This window comes from Anguilla anguilla, chromosome 4, assembly GCF_013347855.1.
Source record: "Anguilla anguilla isolate fAngAng1 chromosome 4, fAngAng1.pri, whole genome shotgun sequence".
Taxonomy (NCBI): Eukaryota; Metazoa; Chordata; class Actinopteri; order Anguilliformes; family Anguillidae; genus Anguilla; species Anguilla anguilla.
The window spans coordinates 24,802,914-24,821,724 of NC_049204.1; the positions used below are offsets into that span (position 1 = coordinate 24,802,914).

The 18,811-nt window shown below is 43.9% G+C and overlaps 1 protein-coding gene across 1 annotated transcript in view; it reads left to right on the plus strand.

The window, feature by feature from the left end:
• Positions 1 to 677: 677 nt before the first annotated feature.
• fbn2b (fibrillin 2b) overlaps positions 678 to 18,811 on the plus strand; it is a 67,279-nt gene continuing 49,145 nt past the window's right edge. Inside the window, exons 1-6 of the mRNA XM_035412292.1 lie at positions 678 to 814; positions 2,669 to 2,997; positions 9,693 to 9,775; positions 10,035 to 10,136; positions 17,588 to 17,683; positions 18,039 to 18,134. Coding sequence (XP_035268183.1) covers positions 2,822 to 2,997; positions 9,693 to 9,775; positions 10,035 to 10,136; positions 17,588 to 17,683; positions 18,039 to 18,134 — 553 coding nt within the window. The 5' untranslated portion in view covers positions 678 to 814; positions 2,669 to 2,821. The remainder of the gene's footprint in view (positions 815 to 2,668; positions 2,998 to 9,692; positions 9,776 to 10,034; positions 10,137 to 17,587; positions 17,684 to 18,038; positions 18,135 to 18,811) is intronic.

The following is an 18,811-nucleotide window of genomic DNA, read 5'->3' on the forward strand; positions in this document are numbered from 1 at the left end:
TCTCTTTAGCATTGTTTCTGTACAGGCTTGCAGCCACAGCTACAATAAACTCTGTGTTCAGGTCTTGGCCCTTTCCTCCGGTGGGGTTGGCCTCCTTGCAGAGAAAAGACAGGAGTCTGAAAATTAGTTTTGTGGAGTCTGTTGGATTAAAAGAATGGCATTCAGCAATATCTGGTTTTTAAAAGAAGAATAGAAAATAAGTGGCGATGTCATGCTCCTCTGTGACAGCTAATGACACATTTCCATTGGAACTATTTGCAGATTGAGAGTAGCTGAATCATGGGACATAAAAAAAAACGTATTGCTCCAATGAATTACCGCTATTGTTAATCACAGAATTCGATGCATATTGCAAGCGGCACGGACTGATAAACTGCATGCATCAGAATCCTTCAAAGTGACGACCTATATCACACCGTTTATGTTACATTTTTAGTGTGAATTGAAACTCTACAGAGCCTGAGAGAAAAGCAAACGGTGATCGGTAGCCTCGGTGATCTGATTTCAAGGAAAGCTAACATTTTCCACTTCCCCATCCCCCCTTCAAAGTGAAGAGATGTGTGCGCGTGTGAGAGCGTCCACGAGAATAGGGGCGAAAGAGAGAGTCGAGGAATGCGGTGGGTTTGTCCTGTTAGTAACCCCCCTTTCTCTCGTGTCTTAAAAAAGGACCTCCCCTCTCCCAATCAGAGTAAATCGCTACCTTTTTTCCTTTTTCTCACACAGGGACAGTTCAATTCCCCACTCTGAAGAATATACTCCATTACCAATAGCGTCTCTGGACTCATCAACTTCAAGGCACTCCAACAATTGCAAGGTATCGTGCTATTCGCTGCTTAATTTGTGTTAAATGTGTAGTTACATTTGTGCAGCATAATGCTCTGTGTAGTCATTTAAGATGTAACTGGCTAGTCTGTTGCATGTTCAGGTAAGTCTGGTTGGTTCCAGTAATTAGTAGGTTAGAAATATTTTTTGATTAAGTTTTTTAAAATTCAAGCTGTATTTTACAGTTTCACACGTGCCAGGTTACTTTTTCAGTAGTCAGTGAAATGGAATTTGAGCACTGAAACAGAAGTTTTTTTAAGTGATGACCAACTTCAGTAGCCTTTTGCCATAATGTTTTAATAGGGTACATGTTAAGAACAATAGGCTATCGGCTCAATAAGACTCCCTGGGTTGTAAAAGAGCCTATACAATGGTATGGATAGGACAATGCTGATCTGCATGGCGATGAAAGGTGTTGCCTAGTGGTTGTCGATAATGAGGGAAATCAAATAGAGTACGTTTGTACAGTTAAATGAAGAAGCGATATGGAGTTTAACCATTGGTGAACATTGATAAGTTATTGTTATGATTTCTAAAGTTCTGTCTCTTGGTAAGCTTTTAAATTTATTGAGATAATTTAAAAAAAAATTGTCGGTCCAGATGTTGTTCCATTTGTGGATGTAACGGGAGGCAGTTTACCTGTACAGCAAGAAAAGTTGGGCAGTTCCAAAGCCTTTCTTTGTTCGATCTCAAAATATGTCCCGCCCCCATTCATTCACCCAAAGCCACGAATGTTTTTTTTTTTTACTTTAAATAACATTCACATCACTGGTACATACAGTTATTGTGGTATTGTAGATTTATAAAAGGAATTTCATTCTTCATTCTGTAGTTTCAAGAGGATAGTCAATGAAATGATCTTTTCTGTTTCTTCTTTTTGTTTTCCTTTGAGACACAAATCTTTTTCTACCTATGACTTCAAATGAATTCACATTCTGCATGTTCAAACACACAGGATGTTACAAAATGTATGCTTGTTTGTAGTGTTTTGTTTGTTTGTTTGTTTAAAATTTTGAAACAGCGATACAATGACTAATTACTGTTTGGCTGTTCTTTGTTTAAAAAAAAGAAAACAATGCAATACATGTTTGATGTTAATGTCAAAAAGAATCCTTTGATTTTATCCTTCAGCTTCAGACTCCAGTAAATCTTAGTCAGTATTCAAAAAAACAAAAAAAAAAAAACAAAACAAAACAAAAAAAATCCTAGACACCTACCTAGTCTGCTACAGCTGAAAAGAAAATGTTCAACCTCACCAAGCTCTCCCTCTGCGTTCTAGCCCCTGGAATTGAAACCAATTTATAGCAAGGTTATAAATCACTGGGGGCCAATCACACAGTACGAAACCTTCGTTTTAATGAGAAAAAGGAAAAATAAAACAGACTTCAGTCCATTTTGAGCTGGAGGGATTTGAAGTCCATATGCGCTTATATAAGTTATAACAAAGTTGTAAAAGTATTCTTATGAGTATGTAGTTAGTAATTTGTTTGCATTCAAAACCCAGACTAATGCTCTTTTGAATAATGAAATCTAATGAAAGACCTTGATTCCATTCCCCTTCCAGGTCTATGGAAATGACTACAAGTTACCCAGTTTTTACTAAAAAGGCTGTGGTTTTCGCTGCCAAAGTCATTAAGATGCATAATCTAAGAGCCTTGTAAAGTTAATAAATACAAAAAAAACTTCCACTTTAGATAAATAGAATAACCGGACCTGCAGTGCAAGATAATTCCTGGCCATGTTGTTTGTGGATGGCAAGTGGAAGTGGGGCTGGGCACTATGGCAGTTGCTCAGAGGTAAATGACTTCTCATTTGCGCTTTCCTGTTTTTTTGTGTGTTATTCCAGCCCCCAAACTGGAGTGTTCTGTGACGGAACCATTCTGCACAGCGACAGTGGGAACCAGCGAGAGAGGGAGAAGACCGGAGCACCGCGTGAGGACAGTGACGCTGGGGCAGGGAACGTCTGCGTTGGGCATCGCGAGCATCCCAGTGTAGGCTAATGGGGACCCGGAGGCTGAGCAAGCTGGTGCTGGGCTGGGTGGCCGTGTGCTGGGCCGCCCTCCACACAGCACAGGGCCAGGGAGACGGAAACATCCAGGCCAGTCGATTCACCGGCCGCTTCGAGGAGAGGGAGGGGCAGAGGGTCAGGAGGAGGGGCCAGGAGTCACTTCGGGGGTAAGGCTCTTTTTTTCTTGCTGGTTATCGAGGGCTCTAAAAGAAGAAACTGTACTTGTCTAAAGTCAAAGAGGTCTGGGAAGTTTCAATTCTCTCTAAATTCTTTTTCAATTTTTTTGTGGATGGATTGATATCAAAACATGTACCAGGTAACTGCTTGTGTGTTATTCAGGAGCATCAGGTTCTCATTTTTTTGAGATTTTTTTTTAACCTGTAAAACTTGGTGTCTGAATCCTTCTCTCAGAAACCTACTTTTGGCCGGTTCACCATTTAACAGTGAGTGGAACAGTTTCAAAATAGTCACTTATCTAAGATCAGGGAGATCTGCTGTGGTTAATTTCACAAGTAGAAGTAACTCTGCTAAGGGGAAAGGTGGGAGGGAGGAAAAGCACCACCCTCCTGTCTCAGAGGCCAGGGACTGGGTGGATGGAGTTTTCTCTCTGTATATTTTTTCTAAAATGAAAAACAAGGGATGTTTTGTTCTGAGTGGTTTCAAACATCAGCGTCGGTTATTTCAATCGGACTCCTGTCTGTCCCAGCTCTTGAGTCCTTTGCTTGCCTCGAGAGGAAATGATGTATTCTGATTGGTTAGGGGGCCACAAGTGCCATTTGTTCCCACTGCTGCAGGTGACAAAGCAACAGGAACCAAGGCACACAGAACCCGCTTTTAGTAAAGCGGGTTCTTTAAAAGAAGAGAAAAGCCTGTGTGTGAACTGTTCTATTTTAACCTCTGTGCTCGGTAATCATGTTTTAGTGACCGTCAAGTGTTTTTGCATTGTCAATGAATTTGATTAATGATACTCTGTGGTCCTCACAGGATGATTCCATTAACAAATGTCTGATGAAATATGGCTCAATGTGATTTTTTCCCTCCTGCAGCCTGTTAAAGTCAACAATGGGGTACTTCATGCTTGACTTGTGTCCTGTCCAGTCTGTGATTAGTTATATATCACAAAGAAATCTACAGCCCTGATGAAATAACAAAATCTGGCTTGCAACAAAGTAGAATCTTGTTACTCTGCAGCAAACCAAGTTGAGATTTGAAACGACACCATGGACAGTTTTGAACCCTGGCCAAACCTGCATGTTCACCTGTGATCCAGAACTAGAGAAACCCAATTTGAACCCATCAGTTTAATAACTTTATAAATGAAAAGTCTAACTGTTACTTTTTCAGCTGAGGCCTTTTGCCCTAATTGGTTTTTATTTAGTCAGTCCTGGATCGCCTTTTGATCCTGCTGTTTAAACAATGAAGTTGTTGATCTGCATGCTTGTCCAAGAACATTTTATTTGATTTGCCTCATACTGTAGTATAACTGGGAGTATAACAGTAGTATAACAGTTCCCAGATAACTGGGAACTGTTTTCTGTCAATCATATTGTGCACTGGGATACGGGGAAGGTCTATTGGCAGGATATACCCTTGACTGAAAGAAAAGAATATTATAATGAGTGCATTTGTGTAAGTGCACAACAAAGTAAGGCTTTGTCTGATGCAGGTCAGTTATAGAACCTTCTGGAAGGAGGTCTAGAGCTTAATGATGTCTATTACATTGCATTTGCAACCAAATAATGCAGGCTTTTGTGAGACTGCTGGCCTAGGAGGCTCTGTTTCCTCTGGTGGGTCAAACTTTGTTAGATGACGCTGCTCAGTGTGGTGTTCAAGTTGGTCTGATTTATTGGGTCTCACGGCAAAACACAATTTGGCCGTTGCGTGGTGGTAATCTGCTGGCAGTACTGCCGAGGACCTCCTGAATGACACTGATTAAACCGGGGGTGGTTCTCGCAAAGCTCTAGGCTTTTGGGAAGAGAGGATAGGGCTTCTCGCTCATAGCCTCCAGTGCCAGCTATTTTCCGTTTATGATAAATAACGGCATTTTAAAATTGTAAGGCCAAGTGAGTCCTTGTGCCTGAAAGAGGGCCAGGGTGTGGGTTATGCCGCCAGCAGTGAGCTCAGGGGACGTGTTCTCAAACTTGCTCACTTGGACGTGTTCCTCCGGACAATAGTGCATTCAGCCATTCAGGCCCCCCCCCCCCCCCCCCCAGAACCATTTTGGCTCTGTTCTGCTGGCCCATGCAAAGGCAATTTTCAGTACCCATGGGCTTGAGTGCATGCATGGTCAGTGTGTAGCATTGCCGAGTGAAATAGCTTATTCCATTTCTATAGACGCTCAGAGTCGGCTCATGAGTCCCTGGGGCCCTAGGCGATGATCTTGAAAATGGCCCCAGAATAAGAAATTATAGAAATGATCAATAAAAAAACACCACACGGGGACCCCTTAACCATACCAGAGCCCTAGGCGGTCGTCTATATGGCCTAATGGACTGATTGACTCTATACGGTAGTCATCAACCAACGTTTTTTAAAGGGGAAAACGGCATGGTCTCAAAGTCATTTTTTTTATAGGTAAAGGACACCCAATTCCATACAATTTAATGTGCATTCAGTTCCTTTTTTATTTTTATGTGTCTGCATTGCAGGAATGCGTTTCACCCAGATGGGCCCAGAGGTGATTCCAGCTCTGGAAATTCCAGACATCTGGCTCAGTTCCTATTGTTGCATTTGTCAAAGTGCTAATACCTGTGATTGAGCAGGTTCATATGTAGGTTCTCAAATGGCAATCAGTCTCAATCATTTCACCAATATGCGAGATGTATGTTTTGTTTATATAACTAATTTATTGTTTTTTTTAAAATTTGGTACAGATATTAGAAACCATATGCTCATAATTCCAAAAGCACTCTTTTAGAATTCCAAGTTGAGCTATAAATCTCTTGTCTCATAATAAAATTTTGGAAGAGGGGAAAGGGAGTTTGTTGCTATGTACTCTTTGTGAGATCAAACATTTCCATAGGGAACAGTGCAGTAGTGTAGAAACCCCTCCCACTGCCCCTTGAAATCCAGAGCAGCACGCTCAGACCTCATTACTTAGTTTGAGAGAAAAGGTGAACTCCAGCCCTGGTCTAGACTGCGGTGGGTTCAGGGTTCAAACCAGTGTGGTGACAGAAACAAGCCCGTGGGGGCCTAAAAGGAGGTTCTGAGAAGCTCAAAGACCAAAGCACCACAAGCCATTTATGTCAGGACTGAGAAAAGCAGCAGGCGTGGTTACTCGGGGGAGAATTAGGCAACAGTCCTGTAACCGGGGTCGGATGCCAATGAGGTGAACTCTGACCCCAAAGAGTGGTAGCTCCTGGGTCAGGAGTGCCTTCTCTCTGCTGGACTGCTGAGTCCTACCGTGTAGATTCCCTGTGAGAAGCCATTGCTTGTGTTCTCTTACAGAACCCTTTTAAGGTATTTGAGGCTTTTCCAAAGCGCATAGAGCAGTAGTCTGGAATCCCATCCCAGAATCTGAGAATGTGCCTCTGGATCGCCATTCCAGAACAAATATTTTTTTTGTTTTGTGTTGTTTTTGTTCTGAATCTGATTTTGGATCAGGGAAAATCTGAATATTTAATGATATGCACACGTGGCTTTTGATCTTGTCATTTTCCTTGCAGTTCTGCTCAATTAAAAAAAAAAAAAATTCCGGAGTAAGCCTTTTGAGACGTGGTAGTGAAAATACGACAATTAAAGATTTACAAGGGCCTCTGAACACAATTTAAATCTCATATTAAAAACACTTGTCTTTTTATCACTTTGTGAAATTCAAAGCAGTTCCCACACTAACGATTTCCATACAAAAGACACCATAGTCTACTCTCCACATCAGAACTGAAACCACGCATAAAATGAACTATGACTCACCAAAACAAAAGCTTTAAGAGTTCTGGTTTGCGTTTCCATGGCATTTCATAACCCACTAGTAGGCACCGATAATCAGGGCGGACGAAAGGGTATTGAATTTATTTGACAAGATGGAAGCCAATCCCCTGGTGCAGTTTCTTATTATAATTATTTTCGGGAAATATCTGCTCTCAGGTTGCAAATTGTATGAAATATTTATCTTTCTTCTGTCCTGAGATGAGCCAGCTAAAATATGTAGACATAGCTTGGAGGAATCATAGAACAGACATTGGCTAGAAAGCTGATTGTGGCCATTTCTCAGTATGGAAAACAGTGAGAAAAGGTCTATCCTCTTAGACTTCTACCATTTTAAACAGTTTTGCTTATACAGTGATGTAAGCCTTATTGCCATTTTGGCAAAAATACAAGCCGGATATTTAAAACGAAGATTTGTCCCTGGTATATTGTCATGCCTATGGAGCAGCACTGCTCAGGTTACCCTGCTACTGTTACCGCGGAGCCAATTACCATTTTGCTAAATCAGGTTCATTATTGGGCTGAAATAGCGCGGTTTCCCTTTCGGGTGTCAGAGTGGACCGCGAAAAGGAACCCAGAACCAGAATGTCACGGTTCTGCCTGGGCCCAGTTCCTGTGGTGTAAAAGTCCTATCGTGTTACTCATGTGAAACAAAGGCCTCTTTTTGTTACCCAAGTGCCAGCATCTGTCAGCCCAATGTATTCCATCTGTCTTTGAAAATATTCCCAGAACCAAACACCACCTGGGGGGGTGGGTGGGGATTGAGCAAAGGCCAAGGTTTGACCTTTCCACTTTCTTTTTTTAATATCTCTTTTGCCTAATGTGTGGCCATCTTTCTTTATTATTATTATTATTATTATTATTATTATTATTATTATTAGTAAAGTTAATGAGAGAGAACCGTGAACAGCATGGCTACATCAAACGGTTCTGGGAGTGATAGGCACAGGAGAGCTAATCCCTTTTAAATTGAGCGCTGAGAACAGCACAACATTTCAATATTGAGATAAATCCTGGGGCTGAAATGTATACATTCACAAGGAACACGGCCCAGATTGAACGAGAGCAAAGGAACGGCAGCTCAAGCAATACATCTGCCTAGCTCGTAATCCCCCAAATGTTGATGTGTCCATATTTCAATGGGCTGATACAGGAAAAGGTCTTGTACCACAGGCACGGTCAGAATGCAGAGGGAGTTATCTGCTCTGTTTCTGCTTAGTAGTGGATAAGAATACTTTGCATTTCTCCCGTGTTTAAAAAAAAAACATTTTTTTAAAGCATCTCCAAACTGTGTATTTGTCCTTCAAATCCTCAGCCTTTTTTTACTCCCACTCTTTTCCCTTCCAGTTTGTTTTATCTTCCTTCCACTGATCCCTTCCTATCCCTTTTCCCAATGTCTCTCTCTCTCTCTTTCTCATTTTCCCTCTCTCTCGTTTCTTTCTCCCTGTCTCTCTCTTTCTTTCTGTTTCTCTCTCTCTCTATTGCTTTCTTTCTCTGTTTCTCTTTCTCTCTCTCTCTCTGTCTCGATGTCACTCCCTTTGTTTTCAGTCTCCCCCCATCCCCCTCTCCTCTCTCCTGTCTCCATGGCTGTCTCTCTTCCTGTTCCTTAAGCGCAAGACATCTGGTAATGTGGTTTGAAGTGCACGCAGTCTCAAGTTGATCTAAATATGCAGTTTACGGCCGGACTCTCTCTGGGCCGGCCCAGGTAACTGGCACCAATAAATAACCACAGCCCAGATCCACACAGACCCCTCTCCTGCCTGAACTGTGTGAAGAGTCGCAAGTGCTGGGGCAAGAACATAAAAACTAACATCATTTAGTGTAAATAGCCAAAGCCATCCTCAATCGCATGGATGGTGCTATTGCAATACCACTGATTATGAGAACTCCTTATTGGCGTCCGTAAAAAAACCTTGGGATGGTTATGATATGCCCCAAAATGGAGCTAGCCAAAAATGGAGCTGCTTCCTGAAAGAGGCTTTGAAATACGGCGAGATGAGTCTGGCGTGTGTCACGGGTCAGAGCAGCCTCTTTCCCAATCGGCAGTCAAACAGGAGGCTTTTGGGAACGGGTTCGGGACTGCTGCCAGAAGCCATCCCCTCGAAAAGGGGAGCGAGGCCCTGGAAGCCGCTTTATAAATACAGTATCTCTTATTTCTGGGATGGCAGGGTATAATTCAAAAACAAACTGTAGCTTTTTTGAGTAATGTCCCTTAAAATATATATGTAAACCCAGGAGGCCACTGATGGATGTTGGGTATTTTAGTAATGATAAACTCCAATGGACTTCTGGGTGAAAAGTAGGTCATACTTATATGTTTAATAATAGCAGCCTAAAAATAGACTGTGTTTGCATAATACTTGGTGTGCACAGTATGGAAATTCTGGGGCCGATATCAATAACCAATGGTTGTGGTTATAAAGGGTGATGACGCCGCTGATACCTACATTATACCATGAATGCTAACTGAAACTAAGTTTCTACATTGAAGAAGTAAATGAGCACTTAATGATGCTTAACAGTCATTTTGCGCCAGAACACTCTGCATGCATCTGCTAAATTGGAGGAGGTCTATTAAGCGAGTTAAGCAAGAGGATGGTTAGGTCGGCAAAAGAAGGAATTTGGCCAGTAGAACATTAGGAGACCCACTGGTCTTTGCAATAAATGCAATGGGATCTTCAGTGATGAGTTAAGCCCTTGGTTTAATATCTCATCCAAAAGAGTCTCCTACAGTACAGTACATCACTGCACTGGGATATTGGTTTTTCTGTTTGATCCTAAGAGAAGGCTGTCCCTCACTTGGCCAGTAGTGCCACTTCCAGCAGCAAGTCCGTCCCTGTTTAACGACAACAAATAGGGAGCTTTGGTGTAAAAGCCGTGGTGTAAATGCTTGGGATGTTTAAACTGAACATGTCCGTCTGTCTGTCTACCTCAGGCCCAATGTCTGTGGATCCCGTTTCCACTCCTACTGCTGCCCCGGGTGGAAGACCCTTCCAGGGGGAAACCAGTGCATTGTCCGTAAGTGGCTCTTTCTCTCTCAGTCTCAAAGCTCCGTCTTCTCGTTGCCTCCTCAGACAAGCTCTGTGTTGCCGGGTTATATCTGACGAAAGCACTAACCGTTAAGTGAACACTCTGAAGCCACAATGGGAGGCTAGGTACAGAAGATTTTATGTGTTATCCAGGATGAATTCCTGATGTTCACTTCCTGGTGTTTGTTGGGGGGAGTAAAAATTGTCTCTCTTTTTTGTGCCTTCCTCTCTTCTCTCTACGCTGCCAGCGATCTGCAGGAACTCCTGCGGGGAGGGCTTCTGCTCCAGGCCCAACATGTGCACCTGCTCCAACGGGCAGCTCTCCCCCAGCTGCGGGGCCAGCTCAGGAGGTGAGTCTCCAACCCCTTCTTCCATCTGCGGCCCAGAATCACAGGGCCTAACCACGCGGGGTAGTCCCAACCTGTCCGAAAACTGCAGGAGGGCGCTATCTAATGGCGCTTCTCCACTACCATGCCGTGCTGGAATCTGTGCTCCTGTTTTGTTTTGCTTTCTCCACTGCCAACTGACCCGTGCCGGGCGCAAGTACCCGTGCCGATTTTAGCTCCTGCTCTGAGGTAGGTACCAAAGGTACTATAGAGACAGAGCGCAATTAAGTCCCGCCCACACCGGAGGGGAAAACAATTAATCGCTCTCCATTGACTTCGTATTGCGTGAAGGTGCCTCCTTGTTACTTTCGTCTGCTAGCAAACAACAGAAAAATGCCTAAAAGCTGGTGTGTGGTAGGATGCACGACCAACTGGGTAAAGAACCGAGAACTAAGTTTTTATAAGCTGCCGAACCGAAAAACATGTCCTAACATTGGAGTCTAGTGGCGTGTCAGCTAACAAGCTACCTACAGGCTACAGTACGTTACTGTCATTCGAAATAAGTTGGAGTTGGCTAGCGACGTTGTTTCAACAAGCTTGTAGATGGCTAAGATGGGAAAGCTAAAATGATAGCTACTTAGCTAGCGTTAATAAAATTGCAGGTAGTAAGTAGCTAACGTTAGCTAAGTTATAGCTGCCATGTTTAAACTACGGTTCATTTCTGCATCAGTTTCACCAGAAGCCCCTCGAACCAAAGCCAAGGCAAATACCGTTTTTCAGAGACCGTTATAACGTTGTCGCTACACTGAAGTAGCAAGCTAGAGCTAGACTAACGCAGGTAGACATACGGTGCTAAAATAATCCTTTGATATGCTTAAATCTAATGTTTTTAGCTAGCTACAGGCATTTTGTTAGAGCTCAACAGTGACCGCCCACTTTTTGAACGGCTCCGGTTCCGGAAGTGAATTTCCCATTCATTTACTCCATTGACGTTTCAGAAAAGCCTTATATGAAGAGTTGTAAACCTGGAACCAAGCCAACCAACTATCAGATGAATCGTGACCATAAAACATTTGATTTGGAGCAAAAAAACAAAATTGGAAAACGGAAAAAAAAAAGGCAAAGGTACAAGACTGGGTACATAATTATTTTAAGAGTGAAAGAACTACTCATCCCACAAACCATTGCGAATGATACCTTTCCAACGTCTCTGCTTCCAACCTAACGATAGTGTAGCGCGCTTCTTCTTGAATTATTATAGTGCCATTAATACAGTGTTTATATTGTTAATTATAGTGTTGCAATATATTCCGTTTAAATAAACGTTTTGTCACGTTTTGTCGGGGCTGAACGCGCCCCAGGTTTCTAACCGATGGAGACTATTTCGCGCTTTTCATAGAAAGTTCATAGTTCAATGGCTGCCATGCGAACATCTCAGTGGGAACAGCGGGCTCCACCAATCAGAGACGTCGCTGTTACACTTTAGGATTGTGGGTAGTGTAGTAGTTCTCATGACATCGCGAATAAAACATGTTTTTCTGAAAACAAGGTTGATGTCATACGGACTTGTGGCTTCTACAGGAGCAAATACCATCGTTTCACAATATGATAGCTCGTGGTAAGTCTACCTTGGATGGTTAGGACATTATGGCTAAAAAACCAAAATCCTCAATTCAGAATATGAATGGGACTTTCACTTCCGGAACCTCACTGTTGAGCTCTAGTCGATACTGCAAACCGTTGATTGGTCAATGGAAATCGTCACAAATACGTCATATCATGTTCACATTTGTTCATCGGCAGCAACCGCCATTTTTAAATACCACAACAGCAAGAGAGAGTAACGTTAACCAGCGAATTCTACAGTCAATATCTGGGACTAAATAAATATACAACCTTACCATTGGTTTTAAGCGTAGAGATGTCCCTTTTGAGACTGAGTGGGCATATATTGTCTTGGACAATCTGTTTGTGAAATATACGCGCATTGTGATGCCTGGGTACCTTCCAAATAGCTATGCATATACCTCACCTGTTGTTTACGGCGTTGTCGCCCTTTTTAGTACCGTTTGGCTTGATTGACAATTCATTTATTTAGTAGTGAGTATAAGCTTTCTAACGATGTATAACATGTATGATTTCGCTTTTGGAATAGCGTTTTATAGGTCAGCGTAACCGAAAATTTTCTTATCATCGCATTCACTCTGTGTTGTTAGCAGAAAAAGACGCTTGCACGTAACGAAATGTTGTCAACGTTTTCTCGTAATTTCTTGGAAAATACTATTATTATTGAGGACTTCTGGGCATAGCTAAGCCAAATGTTTGCTGATAGACCTATCTGACATCGTTTTCTGGAGCAAAACATAAGTGGATAGAACTTGATTTACTGTCTCTGTCTCTATCTACTAAACAGATAAAATGTCATCATTGCTATGTAAGTATTACTGCTCAAATATTTCGGTTATGCACGTTATTTTTTAAATTGAGTTAGTGGTATTATATAATGTAGATATTTCACACTGTAATGTTAGCGTTAGTTAGTAGTGTAATAGTTTTTGTGATACATGCAGTGATGACGAGAGTGTTGGAACATTGCCAAGACGTGGTGGACGGTGAAAATTGTTTTCATATCGTCCCATCCCCATACAAGAAAACATACGAGAGTACAGAGTATAGAAATACATACAAAAGTTAATTATTACACATTTAGGACGCTTTACTCCACTTTACTCCTCCCATGACTCCTCCTACCTTCACGGGTCTGTTGTGTAATCGAGAAGCGCAACAGGCAACACGGCATGGGTAGGATACGAATGCTTGCCGTGCTGTACCGTGCCGTGGATTGGTTGGGTATGGCCTGAGAACTATGGAGTGCTGTGTGAGGTTGGATGCATAGTAAAATGTCCATTATTAATTAAACGATTAACAGTGTTAATTAAACTCTTAACTCTTGGTATGCGGGACCAAATGTGATCTGTTAAGAGTTGCAGTAACACTGTTAGAGTTGAGTTCACGCTGGACATTTTACTGTGTAAGACCTGAGGGGCTGGAAGCATTTGCTTTAGTGAACCGTGAGATTGTGCAGAGTGCTGTGTGGCCGTAGGTCTGAGAATGTCTCATCAGTCATTCCCAGTACCTTCACATCCACACAGACTCTGCAGGCCCGCTTAGTCTGATCTGGAAGTGTAAAACCAAATTCATCTTCACTGTTTGGACGTTGACCCCCCACACCCGGGCAGGCCTGATACCTGGTTAACGTGCCTCTTAAACATTTCCTGGGCTGTGAGCCCCTCCCAGCTTTCTGCCTGTCTAACAGGTAGGAAACGCTATGAAGTCATTTTCCAGTGAGTGCAGCCATTGGTTCCATGACTAACTGATTGTTACACTCACACACACACACCCTCTTTTATCCAGGCTAACCAAGACCTTTCAGTACTATTTATATATCGGCTGAGTTCTCCCGCCCTGCCCATAACAGTGTCCTGTCACTTCCTTTCGTTTGGCAAATGGACTTGATATTTTGTACGCATGTGTCTTGGTTCAACACATCAGATGCCCGTTTTATTAAAGAGCATATTATGGCCTTTGAAGGGTTTTATGGGATCAAAGGTCCGGGCAGTTAACTGCTCTGGAGCTGAAATGCAGTATAGAGACACCTATATGCCACTACTGCAATGGCCATAACAGACTGTGGCATTTTGCCCTTTTTTTATAGCGGTCAACAATCTTCATTTTGTTCAGCCTCAGCTGTAATAAATTAAATTAGGCACATTTGATGCTGATGTTCTTGCATTTGTCACGAATTGTGCCTGTGGTAATTGTGGCCAGACCATTTTCAGTGGGAGAAGCTCAATAACAATGCTCAGTGTACTGCACTGTTTGACATCTCTGACTGTTTCATGGACCAGGACCAATCAAACAGGAAAATGGAAAGCCATCCAATCATTACAAATCTTTTTTGGTCTTAAATTTTTGGCCGAAGCCAGTAGTCACTAAACAAAAGAAGTGGGTCATTCCTAAAACCCCTTTGTAGTATCAAACTTTCCTTGATAGAAGGAGCCGGTTCTGGTTTCTAGAATTATATCAGCGATTGATGAATTACGTCTCAGAGCTGCAGATTTCCCAGTCTGTGGTCATTTAGAAAAATGTGCTGTTTCAGACATATCACATTGCAGCTTAAGGCTGCTGATTTAAACATGCTTAAAAGAGAGAAGTTAATGTTTACTCCTGCAAAGTACATGTTTCCACTGAGGAACGTAAAAAGAGATTAATGTTTATGATCAGCTCCAGTGCTGATTTTGCTGCTGACAGAAATCCCCCAGTGGTGATCGCTGTCATGAAAGGCATTTGTATGGGCTACCCAGAAGGCCATTTTTATACATTACTTCCTGTGTAACACAAAATCCCTCCTCTGGACAACTGGAATAATTAATCATTACCTGGTGTAAAGGACATCTGTGCTATGTCAACCCAGGGTGATTGTAACTAATGGCCATATTCAGACCAGCCAATCATAATCGTTTGTCCATAACTCAACTCACTCAAATGATTAATTCTTTCTATTATATATTTGTATTAATTATTGTATTATTACTTTTTCTAATGAATTATTAATGACTTAATGAAGAACATGACACGAGCAAGCAACATTTTCTTAAATGCAGATGAACTCATAGTTAAGGACAAAGTACAGAGGATTAGTCAGTCCTGGCATGCAGTAATGTTAATGGGCTGTTGGGTAATGTAGTTCGCTAGCCTTACATTGAGTGAAGTTGGGGGAAAGCTGTGCTGTGTTAATGACAGTGAATCCAACATTACCGCTTGTTGGCTGCTGTACTGCATCTAGGAAAGAGCAGCTTGCGCAGGATGCTCAGGATAAGATCAGTCTTCCCAGCCCCGCTCTCTAGCTGTAATTATGCCATAATTGCTACGTGTATTATGTCTCGGTTTCTTCAAAACAGCTGTCAAAGAACGCCGTCCGCACTGGTTCAGTGAATGCAGCCAACTGGCGCACGGAAAATACTGTTAGCGTAGCCTTTGAGTCATTAGACTTCCAGGACTGCAGTTCAGGTGCAGTTCCTGTAACTTGCAGCGTACCGTGACGCTTCCGCTCTTCAAAGCCCCGACCACCTCCACATGACCGCCCCACGAGGCTATCCTGTCCAGCGATGGCGCTTCAGAATGACCTCACAATGGGCCTCATTCACAAAACTTTTTCTGAATTGTTCTTACCTTTGTTCTTAAAAATGTTCCTAAGATAAGCCAATATGGGATTCATGACGCATGACGCAAGACATTTGTTTTTGTGCATTTCCCAGGTGTATGAGATGATGAATGCTGTTTGTAAATTTCATGCGCAGTCCTGTTCATGTGATTTGCATAAGGAAACAGACATGAACAAATACAGATAAGAAAAAAATGTGGAATGCCGAAATGTTCTTGGAAACGTTCTTACGTGCAGTTTATGATTAAATGTGATCGTACACATGTTTCATGAATGAGGCCCAATGGATCTGGAAGTGTTAGCCCATGGTGTGGACACAAAAGAGCTGGCAGTGAAAAGATGACACGATCGCTGTAGACAGTCACTATATGGTATTGGTTAATTGTAGACAGTGTCTGTATGAGCAGATCCATCTTTGATCTTTGCAGATCAAAGCGGAAGTAGCCCAGGGCAGTTCTTATTATCCACTAGCAACTAGCTTTGCACTTAATATGCAGTATATTACAACAGTCTATGAAATAGATTTGCAAAAGGAGTGATGCACTTGTCAAATTTATGCATGCTTATGTGTTCATTTTATGTATTTGTCGTAAGTTACCTTGAATGTCGGAACACGGCTTGGCACTTCCATCAGTCACTGAAAAATGAGTGTTTTCTTATGGCTGCTTATGAAAGAAGAGCTGAGCGCCTCCCATTCTTAGGAAAGCCCATAAAATGGACGGACATATTCAGCCCAGCCAGATGCGTTATGGCCCCCTAAATTTGCAGCCCCCCTCCCCCCCACCCCGCTCCCCCCTTTCCTGTAGGTTTCTATGCCTGCCTGACATTCCCAGTGCAGGTGGGAAACTGGTCCCCCCCCCCAAATCTGGCTCTTGGGGCTACGAACAGCTCAACAGAGTGAAATCACCGACTCCCCTGTGCGGGTTCAGCGTGTGACAGGCTCCAAACCCAGGAGCCCCGGTCTTTCCGCAGCACGAAACCGAACCAGTGAGAGAGGCTACAGTTTCGGTTGAGTTCCTTCGAGTTTCACATCTCCTGTTCCCAGAAATGAAACTCATTTTAATAAATTATTTCTTTAAAAAAAAAGAAAAAATGATGTATTCTCCCAAGGTCTACTGTAATTTCCTTTGAAAGAAATTCCACATTTCTCTCCCTGTAGGCTTGTCGTTGAGCGAGCTGGAGTCGTTCGGCTGAGTGATTATTCATTTTTCACTCCCTCGCTCAAGTCGGAATAGATTTCCTAAATATATGGAGGATTTAATGTGGGAATTTGGACATGGGAAGGGTTTGGAGATATGTTCTACTCCAATAGAGCATTGTGCTGTTAATAGCCCTCTCTGGCACACGGCTGACCAGCTGCAGGAGCCAGTTGTGGGCGTTGTTAGGGGCGCTGGTCCATAATATAAAGATAACAAAGAGAGCCGTGCACTCATAAAAAGTGCCTCAGGGTAGGGGTGCTGATCTAGGATCAGTTTCACATTTTAGCTCATAATGGGTAATATTGGGATATGGAAAGAGGAAACCTGACCCTAGATAAGCAGTCCTGCCCTGAGACGCTTTTATGAAAATGGGCCCTGTTGTGAAGAAGCCAATAAGCGAGGCAAAGTCAGTTAGGGGTGTCAGTTACCTTCCTATCAGGGCTTTTCAGTGCACCAGTGGCCAGTTAAGGAAAACAAAAAACAGCCAATAAAAATCATTAATGGAAGACAGGCTGAAAAAGAGGCCTGTCTTCCATTGTTTGGGGAATTCGGCTGGTTCCGCCCAGCGCCCTGGCTTCCTCGGAGGGACTGCCTGCCAGCGGCAGTTGGATTACCGGCGAAGCCGGCCGGAGGGAGGCGAGGAGACGACGGAAAGGAAAACGAGCGTCTCTCACGCCGCTCTTCCTGCTTTTGGCCGGCGCAGGCAGATATGATTTACAGGGCGGTGTGGGGGTCCTGCTTATCATCTCCCTCCCCCACGCCCCCCCAAAGGCCCTTCGCTACCCCCCCCCCCCCCCCGTCTCCTTGAAGCGCACGCCGTTCCGAGGGCCCCGAGCCGCAGAACGCGTCTGACCGCATTCCAGGCCGCCTCCCGCCGCCCGTCTGTTCGCCTCTGGTGGCCGAGCCGAGCGCCTCTGAGGTCAAAGCCAGGGCGCTGCGGCCGCCATTTTACCCCATCCCCCCTCTGTGTGAAGCCTGAGTTTGGCACACTTCCTGTTCCTGGCTGACCATTCTGATTCGATGTGCCTGATGTCCCCCCTCTCCCCACACAGTGCAGTCCTGTAACGTCCGGTGTATGAACGGCGGAAGCTGCAACGAGGACTCCTGCGTCTGTCAGAAGGGGTACACGGGCAACCACTGCGGCCAGCGTGAGTACCCCACATTTTTACCAAATACCCTCCCCCTCCCTCCCTGCTGGAAAACAAGGCTCATTTTGGTCCAAAACGGCCCTCATGAACTGGAACATGCAGAAACTATATATTCATGAAATTGATGAAATATTGATATTGCAACTCTTCTTAGTACACAGGCTAATGTGCAAGCTGTTACCTCTTCCATATACTGCAGTATATTTTATAAGAAATTCACTCCTGAGTTACATCTTTATCGTTGTGTTTTCAAAAGCGTGTCCACTTAGTTACTGTGAATTACAGTGTATTCGGTTTCTGTGAGGGAGCGTGCGGTGTGACGTGTGACAGTGACGCCCGTGTCCTCTCTCCGTAGCCGTGTGCGAGAGCGGGTGTCAGAATGGAGGCCGCTGCATCGGGCCCAACAGATGCGCCTGCGTCTACGGCTTCACCGGGCCGCAGTGCGAGAGAGGTAAGCTCCGCCCACTCGCTCCCAGACCACTCCCCCTCTGCTCCTCGAATGGGAGGAGCATCCCTTATCAAGCCTGTGTGTGTGTGGGTGGGCAGGTGGGTGTTTTTTCATCAGAATTCTGAATTTTATACTGGCCCATTAATGCCTTGAAAGAGGCCTGGCTTGAAAGAGGTAGAAACGGGGGGGCGGGGGGGGATCTACATTCTAGGCCTCGACCCCATTCCCTCACCTAACCCCCCTTTCCCCAGCCCCCTCCCCCCCTCTCAATGTGCCTCTAGACTTGTTTTCTTGAAAAACAGAGCTCTGGGGGTAGAGCCTTGCAGACATCTGGCAATAAATACAGCTCCCTCAGAATGGCAGAGAAGTCTTTCTTTGTGGAACCTTGGACATTTCCTGACGAAGAGTGGAGCAAGGGATTGGGGGGTTGGGGAGAGGGGGGGTGTAAAAATGGACTCCCCAGCTGTGTACACACAGCCAGGCCCGGGCCAGCACAAACAGTCATGTCTCCACGCTGAGCCAGGCCCAGAGAGGAGGCAACCAGATCCCAGCAGCCACCTCCAGTCCCCGCAGCTAGCCCCCACCATCCCCCCCCTCATCGGTGCCAACAGCCGAGCCTCAGCCCTGTTCCTCTCCGAGACGGTCCTCGTTCCCTTTTTCCCTTCAGATTGTTATTTATA